Genomic DNA, 21,320 nt, shown 5'->3' with positions numbered 1-21,320 from the left:
ACGCTTCAGTCCGAGGGGGGATGCTCTATCCACTGAGCCAAACCGGTTAGGGCGGCATTCTGTATTTTCATTTGCTAAATCTGCCAACCCTACTCCGGAATCTAGAGTTTTCTAGATCATTCTGGTCCAAGCTCCAACTTTGCAGATGGGAAGCAGACTGAGGTTCCTCTCCTCACTCAGCCAGTCAGTGGCAACACCAGGACGTGGACTGCTCTGCCTGACCCAAGCCCCGCACCTGGTTACTACTTAAATGACCAGGTGGCCTTTGTCTTGGTCCACCGCATCGGAGGGACTTCACTGTCACTAGTAGAACGGGGAGGGCGTCTGGAGCTCCCGCCAGGTGGGAGGGGGTTCTGGAGGCAGAGGTTGGTTTATGAAGGACCCTGGGGCTGGATGAAAAATCTAATTTCTGCACTAATAAGTAATGACATCGCCCTGGCCAGGGGTCGCTCAGTGGTTAGAGCATTGGCCTGTGCACTGGAGGGTCTGGGGTTCGATTCCTGGTCGGGGCGTGTGTGGGAGGCAACCAATTGATAGTCTCTGTCACACATCAATGTCTCTCTCCCCTCCTTTCTCTCCGTCTCCCCTCTCCCTTCCACTCTAGAATCAATGGAAAAAATACACTCACTCACTCGAGTGAGGATTTAAAAAAAAGTGATGGCACCTATTGAGTGCTTGAAGTGTCATCACGTGGGTTGTTGCCTTCACTACTCTCCTGGAGCAGTCAGCCTTCGGGTGGCTTCTCTAAGAATAATGTAGGTCCCTCAGGCAGAACATTCAAGGAGTGAAATTGACCAGCGTCCTTGCTTTCTCTTTTCTTGTACTGCCTGCCCCCAACCACAAAGGTAACATGAAGTGGGTGATGACGCACTTTGAGGTTACAGAGTAGGGAAGGAGCCAGGATAAGAAGGTGGGTATTGCCCTGGCCGGTAGCTCGGTCGGTTGGAGCGTTGTCCTGATAGGCCAGGGTCGTGGGCTCCATCCCTGGTCAGGGCACACGCAGGAAGCAACCAACAAATGCATAAGTGGAGCAACAAATCGGTGTTTTTTCCTCTCTCCATTTCTCTCTCTAAATTCAACAAATAAAAAATTACACACACACACACACACACACACACACATACACATATATATATATATAAAGGCAGGTCTTGGGAGCCCAAAGCCCAGGCTCGGACAGTGGCCCTCCTGTCAGGGTCTGTGGGAAGCTGTACACAAGGTCAACAAAGCTGGAGCCCAAAGAAGGGGCCAGTAGTTGTCTTTCCTGCCCCCGTTTCTGTTCTGACGTTTCTGGGGAAAAGGGAGGGTGCCATCTTTTCGTCAATTCCACAGTCAAAGCCAGAGCACTGTCCTGGGGTTCATGAGGCTCCTCATTTCCCTGCACACAACTGCTGGAAAACTAGGGCTCCCAGGTATCTGAGCCTGGAATTCTAACTCCGGTGCACACTAACCATTCTGGAGGCTGGGATTTGATGAAATAGCTCAACCCTCATTTACAAGAGACTCTCCCCGCCCCCTACCCCCCAGATGCTGTGGGCCTCTTGAGAGCAGCCATTGGGTCTCTACACAGATTCCCCAGAGCCCAGCTGAAGGTGGTGAGTGTTGTCTAGTGTAGAGTTGGGTTTTAAGGACTCCTACAAAGCGGAGTAGGTTTGACTTAAGTTCAGATCAATGTTCAGATCAACGCAGGAAGATTCAAGTTCCCACGTAGTTCTAAAACATACCCATTTACCTTGCCTTAGAGTTTCCGAAACTTCTTAAGGATTTTATTCCTTGGCTCATTTCAGACAAAAGGAGTGATGGATTTCTCTCCCCATTCATCAGCACAGATGTCCTCCACTCAGTCTGTCCTAAACCCACTGGCATTGTGCACCAGGTCCAGTACTTTATGTATGTGGTTATACAGAATTACCATTTTACCGGTGCTCCTTTTATTTTTATTTTTTTAAAATATGGAACGCTTCACGAATTTGCGTGTCATCCTTGCGCAGGGGCCATGCTAATCTTCTCTGTATCGTTTCAATTTTTTTTTTAATTTTTATTATATGTGCTGCCAAAGCGAGCACTACCAGTGCTCCTTTTAATTGAGTGCTAAGTGCCTGGCACTGTGCAAAGCACGTAATGCTTTTAAGTTGGTACGAGTCTCTTTCAGGTGGGTGCCATCATCACCTGCACTTCCCAATAGCGAGAGTTTTAGAGACGTTCACAGACTTGCTCACAGGCTCCCCTGGCTCCCAAGTGCAGGGCTGAGGAGTCAAACTCAGGCCGCAGGGACCTTTGGCCCCACAGGCAATTACATGGCTGGTCTTGCATCCAACAAACTGAGTACACGTCTGAGGTCACGAGAAACCTCCGAAACCTTGGCTCACGACGCCTGCTCACGACAGGACCACTGCGGGTACAGATGTCTTTCTGGTCTTGGACTCAGAGGTGGATGCACTGGTGCCCATCAAGGCCCTCAGGTGTGGCCACCACCGGTGCAGCTGGAGCCCACTGTTTGCTTTATGCCTTTGCCTCACGGCTCTATTTTCTCTTAATTGCACCCAGTGCCCTGTAAGCAGCTTTGTGGCAGAGACAAGGCGTCCTATATAATAAAAGCGTAGTATGAAAATTGTCCCAACAGGGAGTTCGACCAGCGGGCAGGGCTGGCCTGGGGAAGGAAGGCAGTACCCGGCCAGCTGGCAGCTGCTAGGGACCCTACCAGTGCATGAATTCCGTGCACGGGGCCTCTAGTAAAATATATTCACACTTGTAAGTTATTTTTTTATTACATCCCTCCAGTCACTAAGTCATCACAAATTTGTTCGCCCCATTTTCTTTTTAAATATTTTTAAAGGGAGAGGGATAGAAACATTGAGAAACATCGATGGGCTGCCTCTTGCATGCCCCCTACTGGGGATTGAGCCCACAACCCAGACACATGCCCTGACCAGGGATTGAACCAGTGACCTCCTGGTGCACAGGTCCACGATCAACCACTGCGCCATACCAGCCGGGCTGCCTTTTTTTCTTGATTACAAAGACTACAGAAATTCCCCCAAACCACTTAACTCTGAGTTAAACAGTCAAATTTTATGTAAGCTTCCAATAATTTTTACTATGCATAAACACTTCAATAAAATTGGGTCCTAATTTTATAGCCAGCTTTTCCCCTCCTTAGGTAAGGGAACATAAACAAGCCTATTTTACTACTACTAGTACTATAACAGACGAGAGAAAAAAGCTAGGCCTACCTTGAGAACCCAATCTCATTCTCATCCGATTAAGGTAGCTACTTTACCCAAATTTAACTTAAAATGGCAAACTACTCAAGGTCTGTATTGAGAACCTTGTACACTTGGCAGCTCCAGGTCATGTAAACCTTGTTTTCAGAAGGTGCATTTTTATTTATGCTTTGATTAGCCTTTCAGCTCTATTGAAACTGTTGGGACGCCCAGCCAGTGTCGCTCCAGGTTGACCCTGCCTGGGCTGCTGGCTCAATCCTCCAAAGGGGGTGTGCAGGAGGCAGCCCATTGATGTTTCTCACCTCTCCCTCCCTCCTCTGAAATAGAAACTGGTGGGATGAGCACTGGCCAGTTTGGCTAAGTGGGTAGTGTCAGCCTTCCCACTGAAGGGTCCCAGGTTTGATCCGTCAGGGCACATGGCTTGGTCCCCAGCAGGGTACATGCAGGAGGTAGCCGATCAATGATTCTCATAATTGATGTCTCTCCCTCAATCTGAAATCAGTAATGTATTAAGAAGAAACGGGGAGGGGGGGAATGAGCTGGTCCCTTTATTTACCAAAGTTAAATGATTCAAGTGAAAGGTCTAATCGCAATTACTTCCCAGAATACCAAGCCACTGGCACTGGCACCAATAGGCAAGGGAAAGGGGTAGGGTAGGGCCTGGATCCTACCCATTTTTCAGGCAAATTTGAAAAAGCAAACATGCTGCACATTTGATTAAGGCTAACGGGGGATCGTCTGATAAATTTAATGTTTGTCTAATGGGGAGAAGCTTGGTTTCAACAAATCGCTTCTTAAAGTCTTCTGGAATGAATTAGTTCAAGAACCGAGGTTCCATGTATTAGACCCATTTCTCCGCGTTTGTGGATTAGTCCCATCAGCAACGCCTAGGAACCCAATCTTCATTTGTAACAGCTGTGATCCTATGGACCAAGGCCCCAAGTGAGCTGATACCCAGGGAGCAGCTCCAGGCCCCCAGTAAGAGTGGACTCAATGTCTGCAGTGTGAAGCCTGGCCACTAGGAAGCAGCAGGGGCATCAGGCTGGAGTCCTGGCCCTGTCCCCCATTCCCCCCCAGTCACAGGCAGACAGGTCACAGTGGCAGTATGGTTTATTAGCTGGGCCTAGTACAGGCGCTGGGGCTTGCCCATGGTGCTCTTGATGTACAAAGCCCGGACATTCTGCCAGTTCTTTTTGAGCAATGACACCAGGAAATTGACAGCTAAGTGGATGTTGTACACAAGCTCATCATCTGTCATCTTCACATGGCCAACAGCCACTGCCAGACACAGCACCTGTGGGGAGAGGAAGGTCAATCAGGTTGGTGGCAGATGGGAGAGAACACGGGAAGAGTGGGGACATCCACGAGGCAGGTGGCCCGTCGTCCCTCCCAGCGAGCAGTGCTTTGGCCCCAGGCTCTGACCAGCTTCAACCCTGCTTAGTGACAATCACATGTCCAAAGTATCACAGGAAGGCAAACCAGGGCTCCCGTTTAGAAAACATGGGCAGGCTCCAGGGCCGGGGCCACCAACACCATGGATTAACTTACCTTCTTCATCTGGAACTTGATTGTGGATTTCACCTCATCGACTTTGGCCACCATGTTCTCATTGTGGGTCAACAAGGAAGGGAACTTGCCAGCCTTATTCAGGCCTGGGCCCAGGATTCGTGGGATCTGCTTGATCAGAGACTCTGAAGCCAAAAAGGCATCGTACTTCTTGGCTGGTGAAGAGAATAAGCCATTGGATGCTTAGGACCCCGAAAGGCCGACCTCCACACGAGCTCTGTGATCCAACCCAGCACAGGTACCGTCTTTTTAACCCCTCCTACACTCCAGTTTGAGCATCTCCACCCTCTGAACTTTCACTGACCCAACATTCACATAAAATCTGTTACCAGAAGCCAGGCTGACCCACAATCCATGTTGCAATGCAAAACACTCGGGCTAATCCTGCCTTCCCACTTTCTCGCTACATGACAACTGTAGACCAGAGACTAAGAAGAAATTAAATTGGAACTTGAAATAGAAATTCCAACTCAAACACCAGCACCTGACTAGTCAACGGAGACCGTGGGTTTGCACCACACCTGGCGCCTCCTCCTTCCTGTATAAAACTCAATCCTCAAAGCAAATAGAAAAAGAACTTTCCTAAATCAAGTTAACCAACCACAGCCAACCCTTTGGTCACAATTCTACCCTCCTCATCATTTTAAAATCCTAACGGTCTAAGCACCACTTTTCTCACTCCCAGAACTGCCCGCCGCCTCTCCCCGCCCCCCACTCACCCAGCTTCTTGACCAGTTTCTTATTCTTGTTGAGTTTCTTCAGCGCCTCGATGTCCATGTGCGGGATGTCCACGGCCTTGGCCTCATCACAGTGCTGCTGGTCCCCCAGCACACACACGGAGAACTTGGGGCGGGGCGTGGACTTCAGCCTGCGTTTTGGGGACAGAGCAGGTCACGCCCAGCCCTGGGTCTCCAGGCGGGTGAACGGGCCTGGGACCGCTGCAGCCAGAGCCTTACCCAGAGCGTCCACGTTCACCAACAGCTAGTCTGGCTTCTCAAACTAGCCGGCGGGCTCGGCCTAGGCCTCCCCACGCCTCCCCTCTTGTTTTAAGACCCAGGGTGGGGGTCCGTCCAGCCACGCCTGCCAGAGCAGGGGGTCTGAACTACCCGGGCACTCCAGTGCCCGCGTGTCTGCCCACCTCGGGCTCAACAGGAGCCTCGAGGGCAGAGCTGGGCACGGGGGCACTGAGGGCTGGGTGGGGTCAGAACGGTGCCAACCTGACGGTGCCCGAGAAGCGTTTGTCCTTCTGAGGGTCATAGTTCTTCAGGCTGATCTGCAGCTCCACCGTCTCCAAAAACCTTAGGGAAAGTGCAAGTTAGCCGGCCGCCGAGGCCCCGGCCCGCGCCCGCCCTCCCGCGGACCCGGCTTACTTCCGGCGCTTGCGCTGGTTCCCGTGCAGGACCTCCCGCACCGCCTCGTAAAGGGTGTCGCGGGAGACTTTGCTGCTGCAGGAGGGAAGCAAGACCAGCGCTCAGGCCCGGCGCCGCGGACCGGCACCCTCGGCGTGGGCAGGGCCTCAGGCGGAGCGGCTGGGGAACCTGACACCGGGTCGGAGTGGGTCCGAGAACCAGATGCAGGCCGCGGAAAGAGGGCTCCTACGGCGGCCGACCGGCAAGTAATGCCCCGCAGCGAAGCAAGGGCAAGGACCCCCGATTCCGCCCGCAGAGTCTCCTTGCCCACCGGGGCGTCCGAGGTGCGGATGAGCACGGATAGCCCCCTAAATGTCACTCACCTCATGGCTCCTCGCGCCGCAAAAACCGGAAAAGAGACTAACTCAGTTCGCGCATGCGCTCAAATAGGAACCTTGTTCTCGCGAGAGATGTCTTGTGCCTTCCCAGCTGAGCGCAGTCGGTCGCTCCATCCCCGGGCGCGCCGCCGTCTGCGGCCGCTGGAGGGCGCCGATAGGCCGCGGCCCGGGGCACCCTCAGACTGCCCGGTTTTGCGCCAGCAGCTGCCAGGCTGGTAAGGAAGAGGCTAGGTCCAGGGCTTGAGCTTCAGAAACCAAACGTACTGGGCCACGCATTGTAATGGCCGCTGAGAGGGTGTGATTCCTGCATGTTTGCCCCCAGACTTCCTCTGCCCACTTCCTCACGCACCTGCCTTAAAAGCAGGCTTTACTCCCGACCTCTCTCCCTCATCTCGCTCTAATGGGCGGGGGTTGGGGGTGGGCTTGCGGCTTCCGAGGGAGTTGCAAGAAGGGACTTGCGGATAAAGTTGTGTTCTTGGCCCCCAGAGGCCTGCAGTGGGGAAGAGCTGGAACGTACTGTAATGAACCTTCACCCGACAGTTGCGTCTTCTGTAACACCTACCTACGGACGGGCGCCTCGCTAGCTGCCGTGGGAATATAAAGATGTCAAACAGACATGGCCACCGTGTTGCACACCCTTTCCTGTTCAAGAGGCCCATCCTCCTCTGCCCACAGTAACCCAGGAGCCTCCATCCCTACGCAAATGTCTTCCGCCCAAAAGCCTTCCCCAATTCCAGACTGTCACTCCCACCTTTAAGCCCCATCCCACTCAACAGACAGCTGATAGGGTTGGGGTGGGTGGTAGCACACACTCTGGCCCACAGAACATGAATGAATGAACCTCAGAACTGCACCACCTTCCTCTCAGAACATTTCACTGGGGAAAGATGCCCCTTGTCACTGAGCAGGTGGAGTGGTGGTGGTGAGTTAATTTTCAACAAATACCAGAGCTAATAGGAAGGCAGGCACTGCTTCTAATGACACATTATTGAATTTCCTGATTTTTATTAAATACCATTGATAAATTATTATTCAAGTCAGAACAATTCAGGGGGTCATAACACACTGCGGCACACGAGATCTGTGCTGAGTGCTAAGCACAGGGGTCCCCCGAGCATCATTCGCTCTTCTGGGTCTGCTGTGACACTACGGGGCTTATAGGAAAGATGGCTGCCGAAGCCTGAGGCAGAAGTGACAGGGAGTGAGCCAGGGTCAGCAGTCCTTGGAAACCAGCTCATCCAGCCCCCTTAGCCTGTACCCTCCCTGCTGGCTGGGAGGTCAAGATGGCCTCTCTGAGCCTGGAACAGGGAGGCAGTTGATGCCTGAATGGCCAGGCTCGGCCTTCACCCCAGGCAAGGGTGAGGGTGAGGGCAGTGTCCTTCAGGAAGCTGGTGTCCCCGGGTGAAGGTCAGGGGGCCAGACGTCTCAGGGCGGCCTGCAGGGACTTCCTCAGGAAAGTGGTGTTGAGCGACAGGGGGGTGGCCAGGCTCAGTCTCTGGGTCTCAGTGATCTGGGGAGAAGGAAGAACGTCAGGACTCCGGCAGCCGATCCCTCCCCTCCCTCTGACCCCGGGCCCTGTTCAGAAAGGAGAGGAATCCAGGGCATAAGGACAATGGGAGGTAAGGACCCCCTGAGCAATCGAACCTCATTAGTTCACTGTGTTTGGATTCAGGTGGACCTGGGCCAAATACTGCCCAATTACTAGGTCAGCCAAGGCAGTAACAGCTGACAGCTGAGTGCGCCCTATGCGGCAGCACGTTAAGTGAATTTGTTCATATAACCCTCACACCCTCCGGCTACAGACAGGAAACCGCTGCCACCTTCCTTCTGGGACACACTTTTTCTTCCCTGACCTGTAGCTGCAACCTCCTGGCAGGTCTCTACCCTGCATCTTCCCTCTAATTCCTATTCCTTACCGAGGCCAGAGGTTTCTCTATAAAATGGAAATCTGACCACCTCACTCCAGCTGAAGGCCCTGGAAGAACTCCTGAGGCCTCGTACTGAGGCCCTCCTTCCAGGACCCAGTCTCCTGATACGTGTTCCTCAGATGTGTGTTCATGTGTTCATTTTCCAGGGAGGAGCTATAGCTTTCATCAAATCATCAAATGGGACTGTGGCTCCCAAGAAAAGGGTAAAGAGCCAACAGCCAAGAATACCTGGCCTTCAAGATAAAGTCCAAGGCCCTTCATAAGATGCTATCGTGGCCTGGCAATATGACCTTGGACAAGTTACATTTACCTGAGTCTCAACTTCCTTATCTATAAAATGAAGCTAATAATATATCTTCTCATAGTGCTAATGCGTGGAACTAGAGAGTTAACATATATAAGGGCTTAGAATGGTGCCTGAGGTGTAGCAGGGGCTATGCAAGTATTAGCTCTTGGTATTTTAGATCTCTAACCTCATCCCCTACCGCCATCAACTCTCACATTTTTAGGCCTCAGCCACAATGAGCTACCTGTACCCCTCAACATTCACTGCTGACACTGTTTCCTTTGCCTGGAATGCCCCTTCCTCCATCTCAGCCCTTGACGACTACTCACCTTTTTTTTTTTTAATTACTTTATTGATTAAGGTATCACATATTTGTCCTCAACCCCCTCCCCCCATTCCCTTCCCAATCCCCCCCACACACAAGCCCCCCTCCCCCTGTTGTCCGTGATCATTGGTTAGGCTCATATGCAAGCACACAAGTCCTTTGGTTGATCTATCTCCCTTGTCCCCACCCTCCCCTACTTTCCCTCTGAGGTCTGGACTACTCACCTTTTAAGAATCAGGAGGCCTGTCCCCATTCAAAACCACAAACAAGGTTTAGTTGCCCCCTCTTGCTCTGTCATCAAAAGCCCCGTGTGTACTCGCACCTGACTCCTACCAGATATTGCAATGATCTGTTTACCATCTCTCCTTCCCCTCTTGCTGGCCTGGTGTGAGGGGAGAGGGTCAAGTCAAGGACAAGGACTGTGGTATGGTCACTGTTGCTTCCCCATGTGGCATCTGGCCCACAGCGGTGTTGGCTGGATGAGCAGTCTCATTGCCTAGTCCCAGGCTTGAACTTGTGGGCTCCCTGGCTAACACTCAGGGTTTTCTCCCTGGCAAACAGATGTACACCGTCATGGCAGGTTCAGAGCAGCAGGGCCAGCCCTCATGGCCCCATCAGCACTCACACTGGCCTGATACTTGGTCATCACTGTCAGCATGAGCTTGGCGTAGGCCATGGACGCAGTGGCTGCCGGCCCCTCCTTGCAGAGCCTGTCCATCAACACACTGAACTTCTCGGGGGCCATCTCCACCTGCACACATTGGGAGGGAACAGCAGCACGAGAACGGGCCTTGCATTCACTTCCCAGCTCTACCTCTTACTAACCAGGGGACCCTATGCAGATCACTTAACCAAACTAAGCCTCAGTTTCCACACCTGTAGAATGGGGCTCATAAAATCTAACTCTGAAGCCTGTGAAAAGGATTAAATGACATAATGCACATAAAGCCTGCGCACAGGTCTCAGAAAAGGGCGGCTACCGTTGCAAAGGCTGATTCGGACCAAGGGAGGCCGAGGATCCCTAGCCTGGGTTAGTGCTTGAAGATACAGAGTGGCACTGCCAGCCTAACAACAGGTCTTCATGATAATAATAATTTAATAAGCATTATTATGCACCAGGCACCATTCCGAGCACTTTACACCAGTTATCCCACTCACACCTCACCCCAGTCTTGTGTGGTAGGTGCTATCATCACTCCCCTTTAGTAGATGAGGAAACTGAGACAGAGAGGTTAGGTCAACACCTAAGTTATAAACAGATGAGGCAGAATTTTAAGTACTGATATGGAAAAATTGCCAAAATGTATAGTAAGTAAATAAAGCAGAATACAGCGCACTGAGCTTGGTGTTCCCATCTATGTAAAAAAACAAAGGGAAAATGCATCTATACATGTGTCCTTGTAAATATAAGCACCTCTGGGAGGGTCCCCTGAAGCTAGTAACACTGGTTCACCCCGGGGAAGGGCATCTAGACGGCTGAGGGAATATTTTTTCACTATTTCCTCTTTGAGCTTCTAAAATTGTGAACATATGAATTTATTACCTATTCAAAAAGAAAACTATTTATTTATTTATTTTGTTAATCCTCACCCGAGGATATTTTTCCACTGCTTTTTAGAGAGAGTGGAAGGGAGAGAGAGAAACATTGATGTGAGAGAGACACACCGATTGGTTGCCTCCCACAACTGGAGCCAGGGACCGAGCCTCCAACCCAGGTAGGTGCTCTAACCACTGAGCTACTGGCCAGGGGAAATACAACTTAATTGCTACACACATAGCGGAAAGTTGCTCCCCAAGGCCACGGAGCCAGGAAGAGGCAGAGATACTTTACCATGGAGTCAGCTCTCTGCTACCAGCCTTTGAAGCCCCGGGACTCTCCCACAGTCATGGGGCACCCTGCTGTAGGGCAGCTGTCCTACTTGCCCCTCCATCACCAAAGGAACCAGATGCGCAGCAGCCCCACACCCGTCCCCAGCACTTCTCTGTCCTCGTCCCCAAGGCAGCCGCTCACCTGCCGCTCCAGGAGTGACTGCAGCACCAGGAAAGTCTGCTCCTTCCAGGGCACCTCCAAGATCTGTCTGCAAAGCACAGGCCCGGTGGGTAAAGCCCAGCCTCCCGCTGAAGCCTGCCCCAAGGCAGGGCAAGGCCAAGGTCCCCAGCCACCAGAGGAATGAGTCAGAGTCCCCATGATGCTGCCGGCTGCCCAGTAGTCATTGCTGCAGAGCCCGTACTCAGTGCTGGGCAGGCCACAACCCAAGACCCTGGGAGCTGACAATGAAGGATTTGGCGGTAGGAGGTACAAAGATCCCCTGAAAAATAGCCAGGAGTCAAGAATACATCCTGAGCCCGGCCAGTGTGGCTCAGTGGTTGAGCATCAACCTATGAACCAGGAGGTGATGGTTCAATTCCCAGTCAGGGCACATGTCTGGGTTGTAGGCTCGATCCCCAGTGTAGGGCGTGCAGGAGGCAGCCGATCAATGATTCTCTCTCATCATTGATGTTTCTATCTCTCCCTCTCCCTTTCTCTCTGAAATCAATAAAAATATGTTAAAAAAAAAAAAAAAGAGAATACATCCTGAGTACAAAAGGTGAGGGCGACCCAGGGACCATGATGATCGATGAGACACACAAGGCGCCCTGGAGGAGGCCAGCCCTCCCTGCGGAGCCCAACCCACAGGGAGGTCCACTCCAGCTGTGCTTCCTGTTCTACCGCTCGGGCCTCAGCTTGCCTGGAACGGCCGCATGTCACATGGACAGTGTGGCTTCCTGGGTGCACGAATGGGGTTTGATCCCAGGCTTTATCACTTGCTGGCTGTGTGACCTTTGGCCACAACCTAAGTTTTCCATCTTTAAGGCGGCAGCAGCACCTACCTCACCGGATTACATGAAGACTAACAGATGATGAATCTAAAGCAGAGACAGTGCTCGATATGTGGTGGCTGATACTATTTTTGAGATTGTCCTTCTCATACTTAGCATCTTATATTTCACCAGAGGCCCGGTGCATGAAATTTGTGCACTCGGGGTGGGGGGTGGAGGTTCCCTCAGCCTGGCCTGCACCCTCTCACAGTCCAGGAGCCCTTAGGGGATGTCTGACTGACAGCTTAGCGCTGCCACGGAGGTGGGAGAGGCTCCTGCCACTGCCGCTGTGCTCGCCAGCTGTGAGCCGGACTCAGGGCTGAGCGGCGCTCCCCCTGTGGGAGCGAACTGGCCACCAGGGGGCAGCTCCTGCATTGAGCATCTGCCTCCTTGTGGTCAGTGTGTGTCATAGCAACCCATCGTTCTGCCATTTGGTCGATTTGCATATTAGCCTTTTGTTATATAGGATTTTGATGTCCAATGGGTCTTTTCTACTCATTATTTCTGTCTCGAATCTCCAATTTTTTAAATTTTTAAAAATATATTTTATTGACTTTTTACAGAGAGGAATGGAGAGGGAGAGTTAGAAACATTAATCAGCTGCCTCCTGCACACTCCTTACTGGGTATGTGCCCACAACCAAGGTACATGCCCTTGACCGGAATCGAACCTGGGACCCTTCAGTCCGCAGGCCAACACACTATCCACTGAGCCAAACCGGTTAGGGCGAATCTCCAATTTTAACACAAATTTAATAACAATTTCTGCTGAAACCGGTTTGGCTCAGTGGATAGAGCGTCGGCCTGCGCACTGAAAGGTCCCAGGTTCGATTCCGGTCAAGGGCATGTATCTTGGTTGCGGGCACATCCCCAGTACAGGGTGTGCAGGAGGCAGCTGATCAATGTTTCTCTCTCATAGATGTTTCTAACTCTCTATCCCTCTCCCTTCTCTCTCTGTAAAAATCAATAAAATATATTTTTAAAAAAACACAATTTCTGAGCATTTACTAAGTGCCAAATATTGTACTGAGGTCTTTATATGGATTATCACATTTAATATCTAGGAAAATCCTCCAGAGTGAGTATTATTCCCATTTTTCATAAGAAGCTCTGAGAGCCTCAGAAATATGGAATAACCGGTTTGAATTTCGCATTTTAAAAAAATGCCAGGTTGAGATCTGAAATTATGTCTGTCTGACTCCAGAGCCAGTGTTTTTACCCATAGTGCCAATCTCCAACTACGCTGGGAACTGCTCAGGAGCCAGGACCACCAGCCCTTCTCTGCATTCCGCAAAGCACCTTGCATGGAAGACTGAAACTCCGGGCTTGGGAAGGGGCACAGGATGGCAACTTGCACGGGCCCAGGTGGGAAGGCCCCAGCCGGGTTCAGATAACCGGGAGGGGGGCGTCTCCTGTCTTTCAGGCACAGGGCCTAGTGCCCAGTTGGCTCCAACTCCAAAATGCCAGAAACAGACTTGGCCAGGGGAGGAGGAGGGGACACAGAGGCCTGAATACTCACCCCAGTATTAGCACCTGCCTGTCTGGCTCCAGGGCCTCGTCCTTCATAAGGCAACACAGTAGCTCTGTTTGAGCCGGACCTGGGTAGGGGACAGAGGGGAGAAGTCTGGGGAATGGCAGGAGAGGAGAGGACTGCAGGGAACGGCATGCTCAGCTCATCAGAGGGGGCACTGCCAGAGAAGTAACAGCTTTTACTCACTGAATACCCAGCTTCTGCCAGGGTCACCCTGGGTGAAGGCTGGTTCTGGAATTACCTGTTTCTGGGGCCCGGAGCACAGGGCCAAGGAGGGCTCTGCAGACAGGGTGGGTATACTTGGCACAGAAGGAGGTCAGGGAAGTTGTGAGCAGGCGGGAGGCCGAGGAAGTCAGGGAGAGAATCTACAGCCAATGGGGAGGAAATGCTATTTCATTCATAATGCTTATCAGATACATATTTCAGATGGTGATATATGTTACAGAGGGAAAAGGTTTTTTTATCTAGGACTCACATGGACCCACCCGTTGGGAGACACAGCTCCCTTCCCCAATCCTTCTGGAATTGGTCTGGGGTTCAAGGAGGAATCAGCTGAGGGTAGATGGCCTGGGGTCCATGCCCTTCCCCTGTCCCAGGCTGCCGGCCAGGCTGGGACACCTCTCCCAAGCACACCCTCCTGCGGGCTCAGACTCTCCCCCAGTGTGCCTGGCAGTCTGCATGCACCCCAATGCACCCACCCGTCCAAGAAAGAGGCTCCTGGCCAGCACAGTGGCGTTGCTGAGGCTGAGATCTGGTGAGAGGGACAGCAGCCGGGTACAGAGCCGCAGGAGGCCTGTGTCCGAGAGCTGGGGCAGCTGCAGCTGGTCACAGAGCAGGCCAACCTGCAGAGCGGCAGACAGGGACACTCGGCTGTCTCTGCCAATGGGGCAGCAGAGGGCTAGGGCAAGGACACTCCAGGGGAAGGGAAGGCTGAGAGAGCTGCCCTATGGGGAGGAGTCAGGGCTTAATAAACCCAGTCAGGGTGACCCCTGCCCGAGAGACCAAATCCAACAAAGTTCCCCTCCCACAGTCCTTATGAGGCAGGGAAACACAGTTAAATGGGAAAAGGCTGGCGAGATGGGATGTGATCTTCTGGACTCACCTGGCTGGGACTGCATTCATGGAGAAGCTGCAGCTCAACTGTGGGAGCCTCCTCCAACCCCTCCAACCCCTGGGAGGGAAAGCCACATTAGGACTGGCAGAGTGATGGTGACAAGTCACCGAGGCCAACCCTTCAACGGCAGTGGTGGCTGAGGACCCCGGAAGGTGCTACCAGAAGAGAGGAACCGTTGGGGCCAGACGACATATCTGCACTTGGGCCCAAGATGACTTGCAGCGACTGTCAGCTCTTCACTGCAAGCCCCACCCCTGACCGTCTGTGCCTCACTGCCTGGGCCCCCTGAGCCTCAGCACGGCTGCGGTCCCGGAAGGTGGAGGAGGCAGGGCCACTCACCTCCCCGAAGGTCTTGAGCAGCTGCTGCAGCCTGGGAACCTGGTCCTGCAGGAGAGTTCAGTCACCACCAAGCCCCTACCCGCACAGCGTGGCCCCAAGCCCACTCCCGGCTCCCCTTCCTGAGAAGGCCCAAGCTGGGGGGAGCTAGTAGGCAAAGATGATTCAAGAACATGAAGCCTAGACCTTGACAAGAGCTTAAGAACTCAAACTAGGCAAGGGCCGTGCAAATCCAGCTGTCTCGACCTTCTTCTCTGCATCCACCCTAACGGGGTAGACCCAGCCTTGGGCGGGGAGGCAGGCTGGATGGTGGCATCATGCCCCCCACTCCCATAGGATGGTGTGGTGGGGTGGCTCTAGAGCCTCTCCGCCTGACCAGTACCCTTTAACCTCAGGTTATAGATCGTTAGGTCAAGGGTTTCCCACCTCCCATAACTCCCTTCCCCAGAGTCTGTAGAGCAGCGACTACATTTTCTTAACCCCCTGCTCCTGCCCCTTGCTCCACGGACTACAGTCATTCCAACTGGGAAAGTGTCCAAACAGGCTTTTGTCCCGATTAAACCCCCGACTCCTGAGGGATCACTCTAAGCCCAGCCTCCTCACCCTGGTACCTGGATAGCTTTGGGCAGCTCCAAACTCTCAGCGGATGCCTTAGTATCCTCCGGACTCTGAGCAGCCTCAACACACTCAGCCCCCACGACAGGCTGGTCCTTAATGGGTGATGTGTCTCCTCCATCTGCCAGGGTTCCCAAAGATTCATGTTCAGTTTGCTCCTCCTCACGACTTTCCTCCTCGACCCTTTCCAAACACCGGAACCTTTTGGGGGCCCTCTCCCCCTCGGGACTGGCAGGCTCTCCCTCGGGCTCCTTTCGTTTCCCAGGCCGCTGGGAGTACTTGTCCTCCTCTTGCTCCTCCTTTTCCTCTTCAGGCTCTGGAGACTGGGTCAACTTCAACCTCCTGCCCCCTGGACTCAGCTGCCTACACAGGTCTCGGAGCCGACTCTGGCACCTTCTAGACAGTGGGGATGCTCCCTCAGTGGAGACCCCACCATCCAGATCCCTTCGCAGCAGTTCCCCCAGGGCCTGGAGCCAGGCATCAGGGTCAGGGCTTGGGTCCTGCCTTGCGATCTGCAGCAGAGGGAGCAGCCTGTTCTCAGGCAGGGAGGGCCTAACAGCCATCAGCAGGGACATCAGGTTCCGCTGGCATAAGCGAGGCAATCGCAGCAGCAGTGGTTTCCTGGGTAGCAGAGGGAGGCAAACAGTTAAGAGTCCTATTGAGCCGAAACCGGTTTGGCTCAGTGGATGGAGCGTCGGTCTGCGGACTGAGGGGTCCCGGGTTCGATTCCGGTCAAGGGCATGTGCATTGGTTGTGGGCACATCCCCGGTGGGGGGTGTGCAGGAGGCAGCTGATCGATGTTTCTCTCTCATCGATGTTTCTGGCTCTCTGTCCCTCTCCCTTCCTCTCTGTGAAAAGTCAATAAAATATATTTAAAAAAAAAAAAAAAAGAGTCCTATTGAGCCCAGCTGATATGGCTCAGTGGATTGAGCATCATCCCATGCACCGAGAGGTCATGGGTTCAAACCCTGGTCAGGGCACATGCCCGGGTTGCAGGCTCCATCCCCAGCAGGGGTGTGTAGGAGGCAGCCGATCAATATTTCTCTCCCATCGATGTTTCTCTCTCTCCCTCTCCCTTTGTCTCTCAAAAAACAAACCATCAATAAAAACTTATTATTATTTTTTAAAGAATCCTATCGAGAGGAAGGCAAACTGGGCAGAGCTAGAGGCTGGATGGCAATGGGCAGACGGGACTGCAGGGTGCTGTGCAATGCGGCCTGAGGCTGTGCTCCACTTGCCATGCCCTGGAAGTCACAGGTGACCTCTGTCCAGCTCTGATGTCCCTTTTACCACGAAGACTCCTGAGAGGCAGAGAAGAGCTCTCCTTACTGCGCCCCAGCACCAGCGTGGCACTAGCCCTAGCAGGCACTTGGTGCACATTTACTGAATGATTTAACCCTGAGGATACCTGTCCAGATATCAGCAAGGGCTGCTGCGGACGGAGCAATGCAGCTGTCTGTCATGTTGTGAAGGCACAAATCCAGATGCTGTGTGACCGGCGGCTTGTCGGGGAGGCAAGCAAGTCCTGGGTGCATCCAGCCCACCACCCATCAGGCCTTGCTCCTCTCCATACACAACTCTGCAGAGCTGTGCAACATCGCACTGAGGGACTTGGGATGTGTGTGTGAGCGAGGAAAAGCATCTTTCCTTTGTGGAAAACAAACATTAAGTAAAGAGAGAAAACTAGAGTGTAAGTTAAAATGATGGTCAGTTTGTGGTGAAAGGTCCTGGGAGCAGAGGTGAGGAAGACCCTATTTAAAGGGCTTTTACCTTTTTTGTGTCCACGGACCCCCTTATCAGAATCTATTAAATGTGTAAAATAAAATACACAGAATTACAAAAGAAACCAATGACACTGAAGTACAGTTCTATCCAGTGATCTTGGGGTAGGTCTCCCCTCCCCCTACTCTGCCCAGAAAAAGCCAGGCAGCTAGAAAACATTTCTATAGCCTCCAATTTGGGGGTTTTGAAAGATCTCTTGACTCATCTCATGAAATAAATTCGAAGTGGAGTGTGGGAAGAAAATATAGAACTTCTGTTACTACTTATCTAAAACACAAGAAATTAAGTATTAAAAAAATTTTTTTTTTAAATTTGGGATTCAAACCCATGCAGTTTGGATCCAAATCACTTTTTATTGATTTCAGAGAGGAAGGGAGAAGGAGAGATAGAAACATCAATAATGAGAGGGAATCATTTGCTTTCTGCCTCCTGCATGCCCCCCACTGGGGATGGAGCCGGCAACCAATGACCTCCTGCTTCAGAGGTCCACACTCAACCACTGAGCCATGCCAGTCAGGCTATTACAAAACTTTCATATATTCCATATATCATATATTTAATATATCTCCATATTCCAGACTCTAGCCTACTTCTGAGGTAGGGGTGTCCAAGGGTGGAAGGCGGGCTCTTCAGAACCTAGAGGCTGCAGGTGGCACCTCACTCACTTTTTAAAAAGTGTGTTATTTTATTTATACACACACATATACTAGTATATACTGGAGATTGAGCCTGCAACCGAGCATGTGCCCCTGACCGGAATCGAACCTGGGACCCCTTAGTCCGCAGGCCAACACTCTATCCACTGAGCCAAACCGGCTAGTCATATATATATACACACACACACACACACACACACACACACACACACACACTCACACAGTATATATATAAAATCTCAGCTACCTCCTGCATGTCCCCCACTGGGGATTGAGCCGGAAACCCAGGCATGTGCCCGACCAGGAATCGCACCATGATCTTCTGGTTCATAGGTTGACATTCAACCGCTGAGCCACACTGGCCAGGCATCACTCACTTTTTTTACTTTCTGTGTATTTTAGTTAAATGGTAGTTAAGTGCATTTATGAATATAGTATTCCTTTTTTAAGAAAACGAAACCCTCACAAAATGGACACGTGACTTATAAGGACACTTGAAAAGTGAACACCAATAACGGAAGCACAACCAAATAAGAAAATGGCAGAGCTGACACTTCTGCTCCTAGTGGGAACTGTCAGCAACATAAAGAGGAAAAAAAAAAATTCACCCCAAAGACTAGCAATGATCAAGAACACCATCCCCTGCCCTAGCGTTTGGCTCAGTGGATAGAGGTCAGCCTGTGGACTGAAGGGTCCCAGGCTCAGGGGCGTGCAGGAGGCAGCCGATCAGTGATTCTCATCATTGATGTTTCTATCTCCCTCTCCCTTCCTCTCAGAAATCAATAAAAATATGTATTTTTTTTTTAAAAAGGAACTCCGTCCCTGCCCCGGCGGTGTGGCTCAGCAGTTGAGCATCAACCAGGGAACACGGAGGTCACCAGTTCCATCCCTGTCAGGGCACATGCCCAGGTTGTGGGCTCGATCCGCATTGATCGTGCAGGAGGCAGTCGATCAATGATTCTCTCTCATCATTGATGTTTCTCTCTCTCCTTTTCTGAAATCAGTAAAAATATATATATTTTAAAAAAAGAACACCATCCCTAAAAGTGATCTTGCCCTAAAATGTATGTTATGCTTTGAGAAAATGATATAAAGCCACCACAACCAGATGTTTATTGGCATTTATCTCACTTTAAAATTTAATTTTTGTATACTTTATTATGTATTTCAACACATAAGCACACTTTACACGTAAGTATGCCTGTACTGAAGGTACGAGGTGGAATACGCTATCAAATGCTATCTGAGCCGCCAGGCCGGTGCCCAGCGGGTTGGGGCGTCGGGGTCCACCAGGAAGGTTGGGGGAGCCGGGCTCCGGCACCTCCTAGGCTGCCGGCTGGTCCCGACCTGGGCGCGCAGGGGAGGCAACCGGTTGTTTCTCCCTCCCCCTCCCTTCCTCTCTCCCTCAAACCAATGAACACATCCTCGGGTGAGGATTTTAAAAAACCGATTAGAGTCCACCGACTTACAATTACTCGTTTACCCGCCGCCGCAGGTAGCCGCCCGCACCGACCGCACGAAGGGAGGCTCTCCGCCAAGTGCCCGCGAGCGCGGCAGGGACCGCTCCGCCGCGGCCGCCCCTCAGGGGCCGCACCCGCCCGGGAGGGAGACGCGCGGCGCCGGCTACTTACAGCAGCAGCCGCGGGTCCGGGCCCTCCGCGACCGGCTCCTCCCGGCACAGCGCCTCCAGGACGCGGCCCCAGGCGAAGGGCTCCCCGCCGCGGCGGCCCAGCGTGCGCAGCACCCCCAGGCCGCGCCGCGCCCCGTCCGGCCCCGCCTGCAGCGCCCACAGCAGGAGGCGGGCGGGGGCCTCGAGCTGAGCCCAGGGCGCCTGTTCCGCGCTCTCAGCCAGAGCGGGCGCCGCCTCCGGGGCTGCCATGCCCGGGCCCCGCGCCCCACCCCACCCTCGCTCGGTTTCGGGCCTCCGCTCCGCGGCCTGAGGGAGGAGGACTCCACGACTCGCCCTCCCGCGCGCGCCGCACTCCCTCCTCAGCGCGCCCGGCCCGGCCGCCAGAGACACAGGGATCTGAGGAAGGAGATAAGCGGGGCGGGACGGGGCGGGGGGCGGGGCGCGAGGCAGGCCGGAAGGGGCGGGGCCAGCCGGAGAGTCAAAAGGTGGGAAGAGCCGAGGAGGCCGAGCGCCAACTCCTGGAAGGGGCGGGGCCACGACCTAAGGGGGTTGTTTGTGGGCGGGGTCACACCAGCGATGGGGGCGGGGCGGGCAGCGACTGCTGCCCTTATCCTTCCTCCAGTGCTCTGGGAAGCAGGAGGATGGGGTGCAGAATGGATGTCAGGGATCCTGTTGTACTTCAGGATCCAACCACGTTTAATTTCATCTGACGCCCATGTTGCTTGTAGACCATGGGCTTTGTGGTAGGACTTGATCACAATTTACCACCCCATCGCCCTCTCCAGGAATATTTGATGTACAAATATTCCTGAGAATGGGTCGCAGTAAAAGCTAACGCCCCCTTTATGGCCAAAGGCTTTGCTTGGACCTCCTCCTAAAGACAAGCAGCAGCCTTGCTCTGATTATTTATCAGGGACTAGGGTGGTCCCCCTCCCAGGGTTTCAGTTGAAGGAAATCTGCTGGAGGAGGCAGGCTTCGGGCAAAGGGAGGAGCAATATTGTGATTCATAAGAAATACACATATGTTTGATTATTCAGATGACTGAAATATACTTGTCAGAAATATTTGGTCTTCATCCACAGTTCCTGGCTTACAGCTTCCAAACCCTTCAAAATTTCCTGTGACAAGAGCAACAAAGGTGTCCCTGGCTTTGTTAATGAGGTGACTTTTGGATCCCACCCAATAGTAGACAATCCTACGGTTAGACAAACTTTCAGTCCCACTCCTGACTCCCAGGAAGGAAAAGGGGGGGGGGGCGGTGCTTGAGGTCCAGTCGATCACCAATGGCCAATGAGTTAGTCAATCATGGCTACCTATTGAAGCCTCCAAAAAAAGAATACCTCCTGGCCGTGTTCCGTGAGCTTCCACGTTGGGGAACAGAACACTTTCACCTTGCTGGGCCGCAAACTCCAGCACAGAAACTTCTTCCTTCGAGACCTCGCCCTCTGTGTCTCTCCACCTGCCTGCTGATTCACGTTCTTTAGTTTCCTTGCTAATAAATCGGTAACCTAGTGAGCATACGGGTTTCCTTGAGTCCTGTGAGCTGTTCTAGCAAATTAATTGAACCCAAGGAAGGGCTCGTGGGCTCTCTGATGTGAAGCCAGTGGCTAGGAAGCCAGGGGGTGGGCCTGCACGACTGGCCTCTGAAGTGGAGGGTGGTCTGTGGGACTGAGCCCGTTACCTATGGAATCTGATTCAATCTCCCGTGTAGATGGTATCAGA

The 21,320-nt window shown here is 52.7% G+C and overlaps 2 protein-coding genes and 1 pseudogene across 5 annotated transcripts; all 3 read right to left on the bottom strand.

Moving 5' to 3' along the window:
* Nucleotides 1-1,946: 1,946 nt before the first annotated feature.
* LOC114235319 (U6 spliceosomal RNA) lies at nt 1,947-2,047 on the bottom strand (annotated as a pseudogene).
* Nucleotides 2,048-4,316: 2,269 nt separating this feature from the next.
* Nucleotides 4,317-6,575, bottom strand: RPL10A (ribosomal protein L10a). Its single transcript, XM_008151985.3, has 6 exons — nt 6,523-6,575; nt 6,161-6,235; nt 6,008-6,088; nt 5,510-5,658; nt 4,773-4,945; nt 4,317-4,518 (listed from the first exon to the last, which is right to left on the bottom strand). Exons 1-6 carry the CDS (start codon nt 6,525-6,527, stop codon nt 4,348-4,350), a joined length of 654 nt encoding a protein of 217 aa, XP_008150207.1. The 5' UTR covers nt 6,528-6,575; the 3' UTR covers nt 4,317-4,347.
* Nucleotides 6,576-7,520: 945 nt separating this feature from the next.
* Nucleotides 7,521-19,985, bottom strand: FANCE (FA complementation group E). Of its 4 annotated transcripts, none has more exons than XM_008152043.3 (10): nt 19,600-19,985; nt 15,527-16,151; nt 14,919-14,963; nt 14,568-14,636; nt 14,164-14,307; nt 13,707-13,830; nt 13,454-13,532; nt 11,088-11,154; nt 9,702-9,827; nt 7,521-8,047 (listed from the first exon to the last, which is right to left on the bottom strand). In XM_008152043.3, exons 1-10 carry the CDS (start codon nt 19,845-19,847, stop codon nt 7,946-7,948), a joined length of 1,629 nt encoding a protein of 542 aa, XP_008150265.2. In that variant the 5' UTR covers nt 19,848-19,985; the 3' UTR covers nt 7,521-7,945. The 4 variants fall into 4 exon arrangements, with proteins under 4 accessions (XP_008150265.2, XP_054577930.1, XP_054577931.1 ...); XM_054721955.1 differs by lacking the exon at nt 19,600-19,985 and adding an exon at nt 19,438-19,562; XM_054721956.1 differs by lacking the exon at nt 19,600-19,985 and adding an exon at nt 16,939-17,096.
* Between the last annotated feature and the right edge of the window lie 1,335 nt (nt 19,986-21,320).

Source organism: Eptesicus fuscus, chromosome 10, assembly GCF_027574615.1.
Source record: "Eptesicus fuscus isolate TK198812 chromosome 10, DD_ASM_mEF_20220401, whole genome shotgun sequence".
NCBI classification, from domain to species: domain Eukaryota; kingdom Metazoa; phylum Chordata; class Mammalia; order Chiroptera; family Vespertilionidae; genus Eptesicus; species Eptesicus fuscus.
This window is presented reverse-complemented; position numbering and strand designations above follow the sequence as displayed.

Bases quoted from the DNA above. Each gene is read 5' to 3' on its own strand.
- RPL10A (XM_008151985.3), bottom strand. The intron at 6,089-6,160 runs GTAAGCCGGGTC...ACTTTCCCTAAG, and splicing joins AACCAGCGCAAGCGCCGGAA to GTTTTTGGAGACGGTGGAGC. The intron at 4,519-4,772 runs GTAAGTTAATCC...CTCTCCCCACAG, and splicing joins TCAAGTTCCAGATGAAGAAG to GTGCTGTGTCTGGCAGTGGC.
- FANCE (XM_008152043.3), bottom strand. From the start codon at position 19,847: ATGGCAGCCCCGGAGGCGGCGCCCGCTCTGGCTGAGAGCGCGGAACAG. The intron at 14,308-14,567 runs GTGAGTCCAGAA...GCCGCTCTGCAG, and splicing joins ATGAATGCAGTCCCAGCCAG to GTTGGCCTGCTCTGTGACCA. The intron at 9,828-11,087 runs GTGAGCGGCTGC...CAATGTGTGCAG, and splicing joins AGTCACTCCTGGAGCGGCAG to GTGGAGATGGCCCCCGAGAA.